The following is an 18865-nucleotide window of genomic DNA, read 5'->3' as shown; positions in this document are numbered from 1 at the left end:
CAGCAAAAAAAGCCGCGACCGCCATCCGGCTTGGGCGTGCGTGCGACATGCAGAAGGAATATGCGGCTGGACTCTGCGCGTAGGGCTGAGAGGGGAAACGGCGGCGCCAAGACTTGTGGTAATCGATACGCTTCGTAGGCTAGACACCCAACATGACGACACGAAATTATTTCCCAAGGCAGATGTGGCGCCTCCCAGCAATTCCTCGCACGATGCAGTGACGCTCTCGCGGCATAATCCTGCAACCACCAGACGATGCGCTGTTCGTGCCGGAGCCTCGCTGCGAACGCCGTCCCCCGCCCGCGTCCCGCCCTTGCGCAGAGGAATCGCGCAAACGCCTCGACGCCAAAATGTCTCGCTACGCTTCACTCCCCCAAGGCCGCCGATGAGCACGCGCCCCGCGACTCTCTGAGTGGTATGCGACGCTGGAAATACTATGGTCTGATTAATAACACGCCCAGTCCCCTCCAAAGCCCGCTTCTCCCCCATCGGCGTCCAGCACCTCTCCGAACACATCCACGCCCAAGTCTTCCCCGGCGCCTCCACGACGCCGCCGCCCGAGCTCGTCCAACTCTCCAAAGACCACCTCGGCCGCCATGACCTGCTCGGCAAGAACCAGGACAAGTCGCCCCCCGTGAGCTTCCATCTGCCCGCGCTCCAGGGCAGCACGCTGGACGAGCATTTTTACAAGCTCGGCATGGACGCCGCCGAGCCCTATCTCGGCATGGCGAAGAAACTCGCGTATGGCGCGAACCCGCCGCCGCGACCGAAGGAGTGGGTTACGAGGAGTGGGTGGACAAAATATAATAGCGACGGGAGCACGGAAGAGGTGGATGCGCCTGACGAGGATATGCTGGTCTTTGATACAGAGGTCATGTGGAAACAGACAAAGTTTGCTTGCATGGCGACGGCGGCGAGTCCTACGGCGTGGTATGCGTGGCTGAGTCCGTGGTTGCTGGGGGAGACAGAGGATGATCGCCAGTTGATTCCGCTGGGAGACATGAACGTGCCGCGGGTGATTGTTGGACACAATGTTGGCTACGACCGCGCGCGGGTATTAGAGGAGTACCACATTGAGCAGAGCAAGAACGCGTTTGTCGATACCATGAGCCTGCATGTGGCGAGCAATGGCATGTGCTCGCGACAGCGCCCGAGCTGGATGAAGAACAGAAAGAGTCGGGACGAGAAGGACGAGGAAGCGTCGTCGGAAGAAAACGCCACACTAGCACCAGATCTCCTCCGCTCACCCTCCGCCGACCCCGAAGAAGAGCTCTGGATGAACAGAAGCGCCATCAACTCGCTACGCGACGTGGCCAAGTTCCACTGCGGAATCGAAATGGACAAGGCGCAACGCGAGTACTTTGGCGAGCTCGACCGCCCCGGCATACGCGAGAAGCTGCACGAGCTGCTCGATTACTGCGCCCAGGACGTCGAAATCACGCACCGTGTGTACCAAAAGGTCTTTCCGCTCTTCCTCGAAACATGTCCGCACCCCGTCTCCTTTGCCGCGCTGCGCTTCCTCGCCGCAGAGATTCTGCCTGTGAACGAGACGTGGGCTGCGTATCTGCATAATGCCGAGGCGACGTACCATCAGCTCGACGATGCGGTCAAGGAGCGGTTGGTTGCGCTTACGGAGAAGGCGTTGGAGGTCAAGGACAAGCCTGAAGTCTATGAAAATGATCCTTGGCTGAGTCAGCTGGACTGGTCGGGCCAGGAGATTAAGATGGTAAAAGGCAAGAAGAAAGATGATCCGCCGAGGCCGGCGGCCAGACAGAAGAAACCGGGTATGCCAAAGTGGTACAAGGACCTGTTTGTCAAAAACGATGCGCCCATGGCTCTGACTGTGCGCACGCGCATCACGCCCATTCTGCTCAAGCTCGCGTGGGATGGCTATCCGCTCGTGTGGAGCGATGTCCATGGGTGGACGTACAAAGTGCCGCGCGACGAAGCTTTTGCGTATGCGGCCAAAGGACTAGACCCCGTGTCCATGCACGAAGAGACGAATTTCAAACTCCGCGATGATACAGAGGGCGTGTACTACAAGATCCCGCACAAAGACGGGCCGACAGCGCGGTGTGCGAATCCGCTTGCAAAGGGGTATCTGCAGTACTTTGAAAAGGGAAAGCTGGGCTCGGAATATGCGTATGCGAAGGAGGCGCTTGAGATGAATGCGTCGTGCTCGTACTGGATCAGCGCACGTGACAGGATCATGCACCAGATGGTGGTGTATAACGACGAGGTGTCTGGTGCGCCGGAGCTGCAGTCTGCGTCTGGAAAGGGCGAGGGAGCAAAGGTGGGGTTTATACTGCCGCAGATTATACCCATGGGGACGGTTACGCGGAGGGCCGTGGAGAACACCTGGCTCACTGCTGCCAACGCGAAGAAGAACCGTGTTGGGTCTGAGCTGAAGAGCATGGTGCGCGCACCGGAGGGATATTGCTTCGTTGGCGCCGACGTCGACAGCCAAGAACTCTGGATTGCATCCCTCATCGGCGACGCAACGTTCCAGCTTCACGGCGGAAATGCAGTCGGCTTCATGACGCTTGAGGGCACGAAAGCAGCAGGCACGGATCTACACAGCCGCACAGCAGGGATCCTGGGTATCAGCCGCAACGACGCCAAAGTCTTCAACTACGGTCGCATCTACGGCGCTGGTCTCAAATTCGCGTCCACCCTGCTCCGCCAATTCAACCCCTCGCTGAGCGACGAGCAGACGACGAAGACCGCAGAGGCACTGTACAAGAATACAAAGGGCAAGAAGACGAATCGCAAACAACTCCATGAACGACCCTTTTGGCGCGGCGGAACAGAGAGCTTTGTCTTCAACAAACTAGAAGACTTTGCGGAACAAGAGCGCCCGCGGACGCCTGTCCTGGGCGCCGCCATTACAGAAGCATTACAGCGCCGCTACCTATCCAAAGGCGGCTTCATGACGAGCCGCATAAACTGGGCCATCCAGTCCTCCGGCGTCGACTACTTGCACCTCCTCATCGTCAGCATGGACTACTTGACCCGCAAATACGGTCTCGATGCTCGTCTCGCGATTACCGTGCACGACGAAATTCGGTATCTTGTGCGTGACTCGGATCGGTACCGTGCCGCGATGGCGCTCCAGGTGGCGAATGTGTGGACGCGGGCAATGTTTAGTCAGCAGATGGGCATTGATGAGTTGCCGCAGAGCTGTGCGTATTTTAGTGCGGTGGATGTAGATCGCGTGTTGAGGAAGGAGGTGGATATGGATTGTGTGACGCCGAGTAATAGGGACGCGATACCCGTGGGTGAGAGTTTGGATATTTGGGAGTTGTTGGGCAAGGGGGCGGAGGCGAGGTTGGAGGTGGTTGAGAAGAAGAAGGGGAGGGGGAGGCCAAGGAAGGTTGATGTGCAAAGGGAGAGGAAGAGGGAGGTGCCGGTCCCGGAGAGGTATGACGCGGAGTATAGACCGAGGATTCCGATTATGGCGAGTTTGGGGAGGGCGAGTGGTGCGGCTGGGAAGGTGGGGGAAGAGGAGGGGAAGAGGGTGGATATGGCGTATTTGAAAGCGCAGATTTCGAGTGACGAGGAGGAGTTGAGGGGGATCTTGAGGAAGTTGATGGTGCCGACGACAGCGAAGACGACGACGACAGCGAAGACTGCGACAGCGAAGACGGGAATGAAGACGACGACGACGGATGCACAGGCTGCTACCCCAACGCCTGCTACTGCTGCTTCACCTCGTACTAGTACCGCCGCAGTCAAGAAGAGTAGTAGTAGTTCAGCGAGCGGTACCCCTACTCCCACCAAAACGACAACGACGACAAACAAGACGACTCCGACTCCGCCGACCAAGAACAAACCGGAACCGAAAACAGCCAAGCAAGTCCAGCAGATCCAACAAGCAGACAAAGAAGTCGCCGAAATCGAACAACAAGGACGCGAAATCGATGTCCAAGTAAAGCGTTACGAACAGATGGTGCAGCAACATGACCTTCGTGCTGTTGCTACTGTCACGAGACCAGGCGTCGATGATGTGTGGAAAGAGGTGTATAGGCGGGCAGGGAATAATATTGGCGATGCGGTGAGGAATCGGAGTGGGAATGGGAATGTGACTGGGGTGGGCGTAAAGGCAGACTGGTGGGAGCCGCAGCCGCAGCCGCAGCCGCAGCCGCAGCCGCCGGCGCAGGGACAGCAACAGGGGTATACGAGGAGTCTTGGGATAAGGACTGTCAGGGTATGATTTAGGATTTTCTTTTGGGGCTGTTCTGTGTATATGTTGTTATGTTGTGCGGCGCTTGTAGGATATTTTGTTGGATGATGGTGTCTTTTGTTGCTACGAAAAGGGTGGGTGGGAGATGGGGTTGGGTGGCATCGCTTTGGTTGTTTATGCATTTGGAATGGCGTTTTGTATGACCACTTTCTCTGGGACAACAGGTATTCGTTGGTTTGGCATGGCTTCATGCAAGCAATGTATATTGATTTATTACGTTTTGTTTCTACTAAACTAACTAAGCTCTGAACTAACAAAGCTTATTTCGCTGCAAATTAGGCCTCCTTCGTGGCCCGTCTACGAGAGTGTGAAGGTTGCGTTTTCGGCGATAGAGGCCTACTGTATTGCGATAATCATTGGAGTTGAGCTGTTGATACATTGTTGAGCTTCAATCTTTTTGGCACATTCCCCTTTTGAGATATAGATTGAAAAGTTTGCGTAATACAACTAGAGTTGCATATTACTTCATAGACAGAATATCCATGGATGCCTTTTCACGAAGCATGTACACCGGGACAACCGGGAATGCTCCTGGAGCATGTGGGAACGCACTAGCATCAACAACGCGAAGGCCAGTGACGCCACGAACACGAAACTTTGCATCTAGGACAGCATTTGGGTCGGAATCTGCGCCGATGGAACAGGTACTAGTGGCGTGGTGACCAAAGTTGTTGTCGCGAATGAATTGCTCGTCGCTGTCAGAGTCTGAGCAGTCACCAGTAGCCGTAATGTTTCCAGCGCAAATGGACCAAATCGCCTGAACAGGACCCACAGGCGCGGCGACATTATTGTACACGCGGCGGTAGAAGTGGACCGATTCCTTGATGGCAGCAATGTCCCTGTCGGCACCCTCGTCTGAGAAGTGGCGGAAGTTGATCTCAGGAAGAGCGGTAGGGTCAGCTGAGCGCAACTTGAGGTATCTAGCGCGGTTGCTGCCGTGCATGTGGACGGTATAGATTCCCCACGTGTTGGGAGTCTCTGTGAAGGATTGGTTGGGAGTCGAAGGCTAGAAACCGCGAGTGATAAACGGTCTAGAGTAGGTGCCGATGTCGCGTTCGCCAGTGTTTGTGTAGTTTTTCTTGAGGAAAAACATGCTGCCTATAAAGTTGCCCTCTGTATATAGACCTTGGCCTTGGAGGTAGAGGGCGTAGTAAGGATCGTTCGGCGCGCCGTATGTGCACTAGGATTGGTATTAAGGTTAATGTTCTGAGCAGCTAATCCAATAGTGGCTATTTTATTGTGGTCCTGTATGTTGCGACCGACTCCGGGGAGGTCAACGACTGTGGTTATATTGAGTGCCTCTAGTTTAGCGGCTGGGCTGATGCCGCTTAGTAGTAGAAGTTGGGGAGTGCTAAAGGTTCTACCGCTAATAATTACCTCCTTCCTGGTGAAGACTTGCTTAGTTTTTGGGACACTGGATGCGTTGTAGAAAAGATCGCCCTGGTAGATGTTCTTGCCTTTGAGGTATTTGATACCAATAGCTCGTGGGCCTAGGGTGTTCTTGGACTGGTCGAAAAGTACTTTGCTGGCATACGAGTTTAAGCGGAGTGTAAGCAGGTATTTCTTCCTTCCATACTTGTTGACAGCACGCAGAGTTTCTAGAATGCGGTCCCTGGGCGTGTAGCGAGCCCAAGTGGCGTTGGCATGGAAGGCGCCTCCGCTAAGACCAATACTTTGATCTCTGTCCAGGCTGAGCTGATTAGGGTCCATGTTAAGAAGCTTTTCCAGATCATCAGGGTTCTGTCCAGCGGCAGCTGCGAGTGACTTGAAAATGGCTGAGGACTGAGGCGAGTTCAGGTGTACGCTGCCATCTCCTTGGTTGAGCTGCAAGTATCCGTTGAAACCATGTCCTGGGGTTTCAGGCGGAAGATAGAGGTTCTTCTCAATTCTTGTAAAGATGTCTCGCATGCGCGGCGCACTTGTTTTTGATGTTAGATATACCAATGTTTTCGCAATCAGAAACATGGGAACTCACCTCCATGAAGCATGGCCGGTAAGGTTTGCAATCCCGTTCCAGTCTCTCTCACTGGGCAGAAGTGAAAATGCGGCATTGACCAGAGGCGCGGGGGTACTGAATGCCAATTATTTCCGCACCTGGTGGTGCCGAACTGCCTGGGCCAACCCACATGTCCCCATTGGGGAGCCTCCAGGTAAGCCGCTGGTACCGCTTGGTCTGTTCATCGTCATCATAGTGGCGCACCCAGAAAGACCAGCTGCATTCAGGCGGCACGGGTGCGCCTGTCAAGGCGAGCGGCTGCGTCCGCACATCGGCACTATTGTCCTGTCCAGCCTCAAGCAGCAAAGTCTTGTACCCGGCTCGCGCAAGGTTGACAGCCAAAAGCCCACCGCCTGGGCCGCTGCTGACGACGATGTAGTCAAAGGTATCAGCTCCTTTTGAACCTTCAGCGGCAATAAGAAGGCTGCTGGTGATGAAGAGGGTGGTGCCGATGCCCCAAAGGCTGTCTTTGTTGTTGAAGAATCGCATGGCTTGGTCGAAGTCGAGTGTATGCTGGGAACTGGTAGGAAGTGATGGTGAGGTATGGACAAGGACGAGTGGTGTACACTTTTTAGTGAACAAGAGTGTCCTGGTCTCGCAGATTATTCAGTTGTTTACAGCGTCAACTGGCGGATACACGCAGTTGCTCGAACAGGTACACAGCGACTAACAGCCTCATCGCACGGGGAATATTTTGAGCCAATGAGCGAAGAGCGCTGCCCAAGATCCGGGCAGCTCGGCTCTATCTCTTCATGGCCAAGCAGTCGGAGGGGCATCTTGATTCATACAGACGTTGATCGGCCGAGGTTTTGGTGACCTACTCGAGCCCTAATACCTATGTCCGACCCATCTCTCAGCAGCACAGGAGCATTCCTTTCAAGCCAAGAACTTGGAAATTGCACTGTTCGCGATCAAAGGGGAAAAGCACTCTCTAGTTTGCCGAAAGTGCAACCGGTCCCCCAGAAATTGTGGCGTTTCACAAACTACTTACAGCACGCGTGATTGGAATCTGAGTTCGTAAGCTAAGTCCATATGTTAAGTCCATGTGCGTGGTTGTACCTCGGCCGTACTATGGCGACAGCGTCCCTGCACCGGGCGTAATAACCATAAGTAAGACTGGCGCAGGGTCTCGACGTCTTGGCCGTTGCGCGTAAATCATTTGAGCGGGCCGCTGCGGTCCCGGAAGGCGGTCGATGGGTTTTTTACCGAAAGGATGCGGACCTGGATGTGATATGTACTGCTCGCGACCCCTACTTCTCTCTCTTGACAGACGCGTGAACGTCTCGCCTCCAGACACAACACACCCGACCTTTGTCAACCATCCGCTTTGGTCGCGTTTCCTGCGATCGAGCATCGCTTAGAGCACTCCTATAACTGCACAACGGATAGCGAAGTCACTAACGAGTGACCGAGCTGGGCGCCTGACTGGTCTGCGGAGATCCCAGGTGCGACATGTATCCCCTCTTAATGCGCTGCCACCACATAGCGGGCTTACTACGCATTCGACAATACAGCGAACACACAGCCGGGCAACAAGTTCAAACCGGAGCTCTTGCGGATATGGGGACTGCTTTGTGTGGGGGTAAACTTTGTAACCAAGCGACTACCGCCCGAGTACGGCTACACTGCCTGATCCGCAGTGTTCATAGTGTTGTCCGCTGGCAGGTCAATCCTTACACTTAACGAGTGTGCAACGCTGCTTTTCAAGCTCTGGTGGAGGTTTTGTATCGCAGTAATGATTGGTTGTGCTTTGGGGAACGGTCGACGGGTTGATTGTATGGCTTTAGTGTTACTCCTAACACACTCTCTGTGTTCACACATGCAACTTCCTTTGTTTTCGTTACCTACTCAACTTAGGTCCATTTTCTTCAGTTACATTATATGCAGTTTCCCTTCTTTAGCCAAGGTGTTTGCTTCGAGGCCTACCAGCCTTCGTGGCCCCCATATGCTGGCGTTCCGGGTATCGTATGCAGAGAGTTTGCGGTGGTCAAAGGATAGTGACTATTTGCCGTAGAAGGTAGCATAGAGCGGTTCGCCGGGATGGACGTCGTCGATGGAGTGACCGGATAGGGTAGGGCATTGCAGTGGAGGTACGGGCTGCCAAAGGTATGGTACTGGATGGCACTAGAACATTGGCGACTGACATGTATTAGCTCGCTGCAATGATGGTATGCACAGGTAATTACATACCACTGGAACGCCCTCAAGACGGAGTGGCACCTGTAACAAGAAGGGTTTGGTGTCTAGGTTGTGGTATCTATCTTGCTGATGACCATGGTCTCTGACTGTGAGTCGCAGCTCTCGCTAACGCGATGGCTCCGGCTTTGGCGAAGCCGTACTCATGCCAGCTGAATCATCTGCTGAGGTACCAAGGGCTTGGTCGATTCTGGCTTTGTCCAATTACCTGAGGACGAACTTGGTCTTGGCGCGCATGGCTTTGTGGTTGAGTCCGTGACATTCTGCTGCGTATAACCGCAGATAGTCTCTGACTGTGGAGAAGGTGTACTCCTTGAGGTGACTTCCAAGAATAAGAGAGGCAAGTGGGTGCGTGTCAGGTGTTGTGACCTTTTTGCGGGCTGCTTTCGGCATTATTGGAGCTGGTTGGAGGGCGATGTGGGCGTGAGGCCGATGCTGCCGCTGGGTTTGCTTCCTTGGAGGCGCTGTGATGCATGGACATATGCCTGTTGTGTCAGTGACGTAGCGGGCGACGCTAAGCTTGGACAAGCTGCTTCAACGCGTGCACAACAACATCACGTGATATCAAGATGCTGAATCAAACGCCCTAGTGCCGTGATTATCGCCCGTCCTGTTCTGGACTGTGGAAGCAACGGATTTCATTATCTTCCAAGTAGTGACTGGCCGCTGCCTGTAAGTCATGAGGGGAGTTCCGGCCCGATAGAATGATGGGATGGGATGGCACTTGCCTGATCACACCTACCACAACGTCACTTACTGCCTAGCACCAAACAAGCTCCACTCACAGCCTTTCAGTAGCGGATGCGTCCACATCTAACCTCACCTTCTCCACTTCGCCCGCTGCGCTGCCACTCACAGTCTCGACTCATCTTCCACCTCACATTCTCTACTCTGCCGGCCGCGCTGCTGCTAGGACAAACTCCACTCACTTTATTTCTACAGTCGATGCTAACACCGGCAACAACCTTACATTCTCCACTCTGCGCACCGCGGTGCTGCCAGGACAGCAGACATGGCCCTTACAAACAGGCCAGATGATGGTATGTGAAGCGTCCTACTCTTGCGGCGAATGGTTACTAAAACTCCAAAGCAATGCTCGAAACACAGGAACACCAGATTCACAAAGTAATTGTTCCACTGTTGAGAAACAGTTACGTGGATCTGCGCGATGCTGCCACGCATTGAATGGCTTTGCTCAATGACATGGCGTCTACTCATCCACCGCCTTTTAGGTGGGTTTCAGTTCAAGGAACAGACATGACAGCCTCGAACATGAAGCGACAAGCCTGTCGATGTGCCGCAATGTCTCTATGGAAGCAGAGACGATTAGAAATCATCAACCCCCCAGCGTCAGAACAGCGCAGCGATGACAACACTCACTGAGAGCTGGCTGTTCAGTCGCCCCCGAAGCCAACTACAGGTGTCGCTCCACCAAGCGCTCAACAAGTGCCCCCATCGAGTAACTACGGTGACTTTCCAAACACCGAAGAAGTCTCACAGTACTTGCACCCATCTGCCGTCCCCACGGGTTCCAAGCGGACCAGGCCAGAGCCCGCCGCCACTCCACGAAAGCGGCGCAAGGTTGAGTAACGTCACAGCTTCAAAGAGCTCGTCTATCGGGGACTTGGTAAGCTCCCCTCGCAGGTTGTCAAATGATTTGGCTAATGGATGTCAAGCAACCATTCCACGAGCGATCCGACAGCTGTGGAGGAGTGTCAAGGTCTCACCAGCCCCTCCATATTCACCGCCCATTGAGCCTTCATCCAACGATCAGCCACCTCTCGTACATGATGCAAGCTCGCCGCCCCCGGCTCCTACTCTTCGTGCCCAGCGCCCCCAGCTCCCACTCCTCTTGCTACAACGCCCCCCACTCCCAGTCCTCGTGCTCCAACGCCCACAGGGTCAACGTTGAGCGTCTCAGTCAACACGCCAAATGCTGCCCCTCCGCATGCAAATGCGTCGACGTCGTCTAGCCTCGAGGACTCCGCCTCAACTGTTCAGACCAAGAGCTTAGTGGTGAAAGCTGTTATGCCGCTCAACACATCCACCGCGCCGGTCCACGAACGATCAAAGGCACTGCAACAACGTAGCATCAAGGACATGCTGGCAGTGCAGCCGAGGACGTCAGTGGCGTCCTCCATACGCTGCAACTGCCGGATCGTCCTCGACAGTGAGGACGAGGAGGATGATACTGTTGGGATGGATGATGGACCCCGTTTGGATTTGCCTGGGACATCTCGCATGGAGCATGTTGACAGGGGATCTTCAATACCGAATACATTACTCGGTACATACTTATGGGGAAATTCGAGTGTCCCTTGTAGTTGCCTAGGTAGAGTGTCAGCGTACAAGGGAAAAATCCAATTCTTTCTATGTAGTTGTCTAGACAGGGTGTTTGGCTTTTCCCTTGTGATTATCGCGATACATTAGGTCTCGTCCGAGACCGAAAAAGCGACTTCACACTCTGGTGGCTTTGCGCTTGTGTGGCTTGAGTGTGTGAAACTTGTGGCTCTTGCCGGGACGGGTAGGTTGAAACGGCCCAACCGAGATCGGCACGAGTGCGAGACCGAGACCGACACGTGTATGCGAATGCGACGCTGTCGGATGTCTCGTACTCCCGATCACTTACCGGATATGACAGACGTCGCACGTGCATGCATGGATGTCTGTATAATCCCCTTGCAGCCGGACTAATCGTAGCCTTTCACAATGCTACATTATCCATGCGTCGTTTGAGGCGCAGGCGCTCTGAGTCTGAGGCATAACATAGGGTGGAAAGTAGACCCTGAATTACTCTCTAGCTTCGCGGAATAGAGAGGCTCGCGAGACTAGACTATTCTTGGGGACAGAGCGTCGTATGCGCGGATACGACATGTACGGATATCTCGGGATCAGTGCTGTTATAAAGCTGAAGTACGTCCATACTACAATCAGTCCACCACCCCACCCGTCTGCATCTCATATCCATTCCTACAATGGCTTCCTTCAAGGGCTTGATCCCTTACGCATTCTTTGCCTCTGCGGCTGCTTCTCAGTCGGTAGCCAACTACAATGTATCGGATCCTTCGACTGCATGCCAGATCTTGAAACACACATACCCGAACATCACCTTCCTCCTAGAGGATGTAGGCTATACAAATGAAAATCAGGGTTAGTCGAATTGACACAATAGCCAAAAGCAGAACGTTAACAGATACCTAGTCTCCTGGGATTCCTCCGCCTGGCTCGGCCCAGCATGTGTATTCGCACCAACATGCGCAACGTCGCTCTCCTTTGCCGTCAAAACGTTTGTTGCTACCCACACGAAGTTCGCCATGCGTGGTGGCGGCCACATGCCAATCTCGGATGCTGCGAACATCAACAATACCGGCGTGTTAGTTTCAAGCACCAATCTGAACACTTTGCAGCTATCTGAAGATGGCGAGACGATGAGCATCGGACCAGGGCCGCGATGGGGAGACGTCTTCAACTACTTGGAGTTTACCAACAAGACTGTGATCGGTGGTCGGCTCGCACCTGTCGGAGTGCCTGGTCTGCTTCTCAGTGGTGGAATCAGTTGGTATAGTGTGAAGCATGGCTTAGCTTCTTCCGAGGGAAAGATCAAGGCATACGAGGCCGTCCTCGCCGATGGAACCATCGCCACCATCACTGCCAACAGCACGTACTCCGACCTCTACTGGGCCCTCGGTGGGGGCGCAAACTCTTTTGCGCTGATAACCCGTTTCGACCTGCAAACCTTTCCGTCCATCACCCCTCTCCTCGCAGACGCGCATTATGGGACCAGCAATGCAGCCCGAGACGCTTATTTCGCGGCCATCCTCAACATGGCTCTGACCAACGAAGAAGACCTCGCCTCGACTATCATCCCCGTCTGCCGCTGGGGCCCGGGCTCCACCGCGCCATCCTACGAATCCACGCTTTTCCACAATGGTACTTCTGTGCCAACCTCTGGCCCCTTGGCTGAGTTCATCCACGGCAACAAAACAGGCCTGACGGCTCTCAACGGCACAGCGACAATGCGTCCTCTCTCACTGGCACAGTACGGTCGCGCTATGCGCTCAGCGTTCAAAGAAGGCGGACAGTCCCACGGCCTGCGCCAGAAATTTCGCGTCGTGTCTATGAAAGCGACGGCTGAGAACCTTGCGATTGCACATGACACTTTCTTTGACTCGCTTGCTGCTTCTGGTCTTGCGGACAAAGTGCCAGAGTTCTTTGCGGGTCTCGACTTCAATGTTGTGAATCGCGAGATGGTTGAGAGATCGGCGGGGCTGCCGCAGAATATCCCGTTGGAACCGGCGTTTTGGGTCGAGGAGGCGATCAGTTGGGGAAGTGGTGGGGAGTTTGATGATGAGGTTGCCGAGTGGGTTAAGAGTACGAACGTCGAAATGGAGAAGAGGCTAGAAGAGGTCGATGGGTTGAACAGGTACATCTACTTGAATGATGCAGACAAGGGCCAGAAGGTTTTTGAGAGCTATGGAAGTGAGAGTGTGGAAAGGCTGAAGGCGGTGAGGTTGAAGTATGATGCTGAGAGGGTATTTACGGATTTGATGCCAGGTGGTTGGAAGGTTGAGCATACAGAGTTGTAGGAGGTAGGAACAGATGCAATTTGAACCGCAGGATATCGCACACGGAGACGAGAACTAGTACTGAAATATTAGTCAAGCTTGCTTTTCAGGCCTTTGCCTACTTGAACCATTCATTCAAGATAATGTCCACAGCCTGTTCTGCGATTGCGTAGACAGGGGCCTGATAATGTGCCGCAAGAGGCTTCGGAATGATACTCGCATCCGCCACCCTCAAGTTCTTGACCCCATGCACCCTCAGCGACCCATCAACAACCTTGCCCATGGCCGCCGTCCCTGCAGGATGATAGGTGGTGGCTGCACCCAACTTGATCCTTGCATCAATCATTTCATCTGCCTCTGCCTGCGTTGCTGCGGGCAGGCCAGGTGGAATGTATTCGCTTTCAACCAGCTCCTTACCCTCGGCCGTATTGAACATCAAATCAGATTGCATACGGAAGCCCTCACGCATGATGTGCCGATCTGCTTCTGTCGCATAGTAGTTCGGGTTGATGATAGGGTTCGCAGCGGGATCAGATGACGCGAGCGTCACTGAACCACGCGATGTGGGAAGACAGCCCATGAAGAAAGTCATGATCGAGGAGCCATCGATTGGAATCTGAAGGCCTTGCGCTTCTGCCCCAACAGCGATATACAATAGCAACATCTCCAAGTGAATGCGTGGGCCCTTGAGCAGAGGATGCTCATCGGATACTGGACCTTCGTCCTTTTCGATGGCTGACTTTAGTGGATTCGTGGGTATTGGCGCGCGAACCAGGAAGTCGACTGGTCCTCCTTTGTCGTAGTTCGGGCCACCGAAGAGAGGCGAGCCGATGGCTAGACCTTCCTCTGGGTGTCGCAGCTTCCAGTATCGATACAGCAATAGATGGTCGTGCAGATTCCGGCCTACACTAGGTAGGTCAGATACAACCGGGATGTTATGCTGCTCGAGTTGGGAATAGTCTCCGATACCAGATAGCATCAATACTTGTGGCGTTCGGTAAGCGCCTGCGGAAAGGATGACTTGACCACCCGTATTGAGGTCAATCCTCTCACCGTTTGCGAGCTCGACGCCAACCGCCACCTTCGCATCGTCGAAAAGCACACGGCGAACGAACATGCCCGTGAGGACCTTGACGCCTTCTAATGGATACACGGACTGCGTCATCTGCCTTTTGCCATCTTGGAAATTCTCCACAAGATCACTGATACCCTGCGGACGGCCGTCATTCAGGTCGTGGATATGAGGTATGCCGAGGTTTGACCAAAGCTTTAGGACCCTTTGGCGTAGTGGAAACTGGCGGCCGCTAGAACTGACAGACGCAGTATGTATCGGGCCATCGTGACCATGCTGCGACGGGTCCGCATCAGGGTCGAAATGCCTCTCCGTGCGCTTGAAGTATGGCAGAAGGCCCTGGTAGCTCCATCGCGAGTCACCCACATCTTGAGCCCACTCGTCATAATCTTGTGCGTCGCCTCGAATCCAGCCACCTAATACCATTCAGCTAACAGCTTGCAGCAGGCGGATACCGTGTTTACCAGTGTTGATAACGCTCCCGCCTCCGAGGCCTTTGAAACCGACGTTGCGCTTCGGCTTTCCATCAAGGTGTTCTTGTGGCGTGGTGGAGTAGTTGTAGTCGAATTCGGAGAAGTGTAGGTTCGCAGCCGCGGCTGGATCGGTCACATACGGGTTGCCGGCGGGATCAGGTCCTGCTTCAATGAGTGTAATGGAGAGGGACGGCTTCCTCTCGTGCAGGCGCGATGCGATGACCGTCCCCGCGATGCCTCCGCCTATGATGATGATGTCGGCCATTGTCGCAACAGCTGTATGATGGTTTCAGGAGAAAAACGAAAGAGAAGAAGACGGGAGAGGCGTAGATATATAGCTTTCATGCGCGACGTGCTTCGCAACTTGGTGCCTGAAGTAGGCAGGGCGTATTCGCGTATGCAGTCGGCCTTGCGGTCAGCGTCCACCACCCAATCATACGGTTGACTGTAACGGCGCATTATCCATATCAATACCCAAGACGCGTCTTGGCATCCAGTAGTCAATCCCGCGGAACCAAGACAGTCAGCCTGCCTACACGTGTTTCTCCTTGTAAGCTGCCTCGGTTTATATCGCGATGCCATGCATCTTCACCGAGGATCGTATACGAGGAGCCGCTTGCATCATTTGACATTCCATGTTCGACCGCACAAAGACAAGGCTCGGATGAGGCGATGCGCGTATATGGGAAACGATATTGGTATGGCGACGGGGGCGGGGGCGGGGGCCGCTAGGTATGGGGACATTTACGAGCGGTGACGTACGGATTTACGATTGGATGTGACTGCTGCAGTGTAGCAGGATTCCCTCAGGTGCGAGTCGTTATGGATTGGGCTTGAAGCGCAGTCGCATAGTCAGCAAAGAGTCAAGGGCAGAGGCGCATATTCAGGTAACGGTTTAGGTACTACAGGCATAGCGTAGCAGGAGGGACGCGTAAAATGACACAGATGTCGCCTCTACACCTATAGTAAGAGCGAATCCCGTGACCTAACGGCTCCCGTGTCGCCTCCAGTCGGGTCAGTTACGCCCCCTATGTTGAGACATTCGAACGGCTGTACTCGGAATTACGCAAGGGCAACCGGAAGTCGTGGATTGGGGTGACTATAGTCGTTGGAAATGGCCACAATGTTGTTCTTCAGAGACGCATAATGTCACTTGATCGGGATAGCTGGTTCTGGGTCTGTGTGGTGATGGTGTTAATGTTGTTGTTACGGCGCGATGACTGCCCGGCCTGTGACGCAGCGGAACAACGTAACGCCGCTCCCGTTGCGGGCACAGCCGAGGTCAGCACTCAGCGCCTCGTCACTATCAACACTTCACTGCTCCATTTCCGCATCTTGTATATGTCCACTTAGCAGCGATGCCCCGACCGTACGCATAGGCCAAATCCTTCGAATTGTCAGTCCAGACGTTGCCGCATGGTGTACCGGCCACCAACTCGACATGGAGTGTTTCCATCGCTTGAAAAGCTGCGCGCTGTCTGCCGTCCCACTTCATTATCCTGTGCGCTTCGTCGATGATCTTGGTGACGATGCGGAAGGGCCTCAAGTAGAGAAGAGTCGAGAACAGTGGTGCGATGGGTCGTTCGGTAGGCAATCCTTCCTCTCTCGCTACCTCGTCAGCGACTTCCTTGCCGCAGTGTCTCCAAATATGCATGTAGCGCTTGAAATCGTTGAGCCTCTTCAGCTGCCACATGACAGCGGAGAATGAAACAAGGACGATGTCATAGTGTTTCTCGTACAATTCTGCAAAGGTTGTGCGCGAGTCGTCGAGGATCATGACGCGTGGCTGGTTGCCCTGCTTATGATTAGTATAATGTGCAATGAAGCATCATAGCGTAGTGACTCACATGTGTGTAGGAGGGTGCCGCCTCTCGTGCCCAAGTTGTAAGCACCGCCTTCTCTGTGACAACAAGGTTGAATGCGTCGTTGGGATGGCGGTCCTGCGTCAATACAAGATCTATCACCTGGCGCGTCTTACCCAGGCCTACCAAGGTCAGTCATCAGCGCGCTGGCGAGAAATATGAAGAATCCAAACTTACCCATCTTATCGATGTTCATGGATCCACCAAAGACTTCTCGGGCCTTCTTGGCCATGGCAACTCCGGACCGCTGTCATGCGTGCCGCTCACCGGAAGCGTGTGGGGGGTCCTGGAAGACCGCGTCGTTCAACTCGTGAACATCCGTCCACGAAGTGTCAGCCATTTAGCCAAAGTTTCCTGTGAAAAATAGGCATACGATAAGCTTGTCCCTCTCCTTGCCCAAGTAGTCGTGCACCAAGATACGCTCACCATCGACATGCACAACGTATCGGTCTCGGTCCCTTCCTGGTGTCTTGGCATCTTCGTCCAACTCGTTCATAATCGGGCTCCTACAGCGCAAGATCCCAATCCCGATCCCCACCTTCACGCCATAGAAGTCGAAAATTGAACACCTTACTAGGCAACTACAAGGAGAGCAATGGATCCTCCTTGTTTGACGATACTGCACCTGGGCAGCTACGTTGGCGGTGTTGGACCTTTTCCATGTATGGCGTGCCTTTACCTGCCGCCTACGTGGCCTCGGAAAATCGACAGATCAGCGCCGAAAATACGACTTGTTCATCAACGAGGTCAGCTTCGGTCTGAAGCGTGACCCAGACCAGACACATGCGGAATTCCTTGCATCACTCACGCCAGGCTTCATCTACCAAGAGGACAACAAAGTGTACGAATTGGCCCAGGTCAAGTCGACATACCGCATTCCATATCCAGGAGAGGATGGTGCAGTGGAGTGGAAGCCCGTGACGTCTATGGGGCTCAAGATGTATGAAGATGGCTCGGTCGGCTTGCGGCGAGAACACGACTTGAAGAAACTCGACACTGGAGGCGCGCAGCGACCCAACAAGAGAAGGCGGACCGACACGAAAGGCCAGGAAGAGGAAAAGTAAATAGACGGTACATCATAAATCCCGAGATTAGCAAGAGTCTTGTGGCCGTTCTGAAGGTCTTGACAGGAGGGAGGGAACCGGCTGCAAGGGTGACGCAGTCACCCCGACATCGAGGCGCCCAGATATGGGCAGACACTTAAAAAGTGTTTAGCTTCTGATATTCTGTGAGAGTTTGATTGCATTGGGGTTTGGAATTGGGAGGCAAAAGCCGATTCGATCTATCCAGAACGTGACTGGAACATCGGAAAACTGGGAGTCGAGCGTTGATTTCTGGATTTTCGGTACGTTCCAAATCATTGCTGGCATCATTACTGATCTCTAATCAGCTTCGAAGAACAGTTTCATTGATCGTGAATTGGGTGCAGCTATCGATATGCGTGTTGATCGACGCACAATCAGGCCATGCTTGCCTTGAAAACCATGTGCTAGCTGAAGAAGTTGCATTTCCTCTCGATTAATGCTTTCCAACCCAAATTCGCAAGGACTCAAAAGACCAAAGACTGGAAGACAAGCAAACACCAGGGCTTCTCCGATCATCTGCACAGACGCCGCCTAACTGCTGTGCCCAGGTATCAAAAGTTTCCTGGAAATATCCGATAGTGACACTCAAGACAACGCTTGGTTCCAAGCCTTGCATTCTCCCTGCTTTCTCCAAATCATACGGAAAAGCCTAGCCGGCTTGTACTCATCGCAGGTGATGCAGAGTGTGCCGAGCATCATTCATCGTCGCCGTGTGCGTCGTCATCGGGGTCGTTATCGGAATCGTCATGGCCATGCGCCTCGCTGTCTGTCTCGCCGCCACTATGCTCCTCGCCATCTTCCATCATCTCTTGGTCGCTGTCCTCCTCCTTCTTGAACTGCACCTCAATGCTATTGCCGGCTTCATCTGCTACCGCTCTGCCGGTGCGAACATCAACGAAGAGAATAGTCCCGTCCTCGAGTAGATACTGGTTGATCTTGGGTTCGGTCGGGTACGGTTCGAAAACGTCTTCGGGGGGTTCATCGTCGTTCACGACAGACTCGACTGGTTCGCGGACACCTAGACGAAGGTTAGTACAAGGCCTCGAAGCAGAGAAGGGGATGGTAGTTACGCTGCTTCTGACCCTCCTCATTATCTTTGACGGACGGAGCCCATGGCCTTCCTAGCTGGAATCCAAAGTCATTGGTGCCGACCTCAGCAAGGTAATTACCAGCCGCCTTTGCTGTTTGCTCCTCAACGCCTGGCTCATCCTCATCCATCTGAGCGAGCTCCGCGGTAGCGCTTCTCTCTTCTTTTATAGCGGCGAGGCACTCGGCCGCCAGTGGGTCGACAAGTTGCGCCGGCGCTGTCGCATTGTTCTTCTTCGCTTTTGGCGGCATCTTGTGGATGATTGACGGAGTTTGTCGAAGAAGAA

The 18865-nt window shown here is 53.9% G+C and overlaps 6 protein-coding genes across 6 annotated transcripts; 2 read left to right on the top strand and 4 right to left on the bottom strand.

Annotated features, from left to right (window-relative positions):
* Window positions 1-31: 31 nt before the first annotated feature.
* Window positions 32-4400, top strand: ACET3X_002132 (uncharacterized protein). Its single transcript, XM_069449000.1, has 2 exons — window positions 32-415; window positions 462-4400. Exons 1-2 carry the CDS (start codon window positions 256-258, stop codon window positions 4211-4213), a joined length of 3912 nt encoding a protein of 1303 aa, XP_069308679.1. The 5' UTR covers window positions 32-255; the 3' UTR covers window positions 4214-4400.
* A 303-nt stretch (window positions 4401-4703) lies between these two features.
* Window positions 4704-6728, bottom strand: ACET3X_002131 (uncharacterized protein; the record flags this gene model as incomplete). The annotated part of the gene is made up of 4 exons (XM_069448901.1): window positions 4704-5249; window positions 5369-6161; window positions 6219-6314; window positions 6370-6728. 4 exons carry the CDS (start codon window positions 6726-6728, stop codon window positions 4704-4706), a joined length of 1794 nt encoding a protein of 597 aa, XP_069308678.1.
* A 4653-nt stretch (window positions 6729-11381) lies between these two features.
* On the top strand, window positions 11382-13025 carry ACET3X_002130 (uncharacterized protein). The gene is made up of 2 exons (XM_069448791.1): window positions 11382-11585; window positions 11637-13025. Exons 1-2 carry the CDS (start codon window positions 11411-11413, stop codon window positions 13019-13021), a joined length of 1560 nt encoding a protein of 519 aa, XP_069308677.1. The 5' UTR covers window positions 11382-11410; the 3' UTR covers window positions 13022-13025.
* A 74-nt stretch (window positions 13026-13099) lies between these two features.
* ACET3X_002129 (uncharacterized protein) lies at window positions 13100-15731 on the bottom strand. The gene is made up of 2 exons (XM_069448681.1): window positions 14537-15731; window positions 13100-14488 (listed from the first exon to the last, which is right to left on the bottom strand). Exons 1-2 carry the CDS (start codon window positions 14808-14810, stop codon window positions 13119-13121), a joined length of 1644 nt encoding a protein of 547 aa, XP_069308676.1. The 5' UTR covers window positions 14811-15731; the 3' UTR covers window positions 13100-13118.
* Window positions 15732-15851: 120 nt separating this feature from the next.
* ACET3X_002128 (uncharacterized protein) lies at window positions 15852-16639 on the bottom strand (the record flags this gene model as incomplete). Its single annotated transcript, XM_069448571.1, has 3 exons — window positions 15852-16340; window positions 16393-16529; window positions 16585-16639. The coding sequence occupies 3 exons, from the start codon at window positions 16637-16639 to the stop codon at window positions 15852-15854; spliced, it is 681 nt and encodes a 226-aa protein (XP_069308675.1).
* A 1548-nt stretch (window positions 16640-18187) lies between these two features.
* ACET3X_002127 (uncharacterized protein) lies at window positions 18188-18830 on the bottom strand (the record flags this gene model as incomplete). The annotated part of the gene is made up of 2 exons (XM_069448460.1): window positions 18188-18510; window positions 18563-18830. 2 exons carry the CDS (start codon window positions 18828-18830, stop codon window positions 18188-18190), a joined length of 591 nt encoding a protein of 196 aa, XP_069308674.1.
* Between the last annotated feature and the right edge of the window lie 35 nt (window positions 18831-18865).

Source organism: Alternaria dauci, chromosome 2, assembly GCF_042100115.1.
Source record: "Alternaria dauci strain A2016 chromosome 2, whole genome shotgun sequence".
Lineage (NCBI taxonomy): Eukaryota > Fungi > Ascomycota > Dothideomycetes > Pleosporales > Pleosporaceae > Alternaria > Alternaria dauci.
This window is presented reverse-complemented; position numbering and strand designations above follow the sequence as displayed.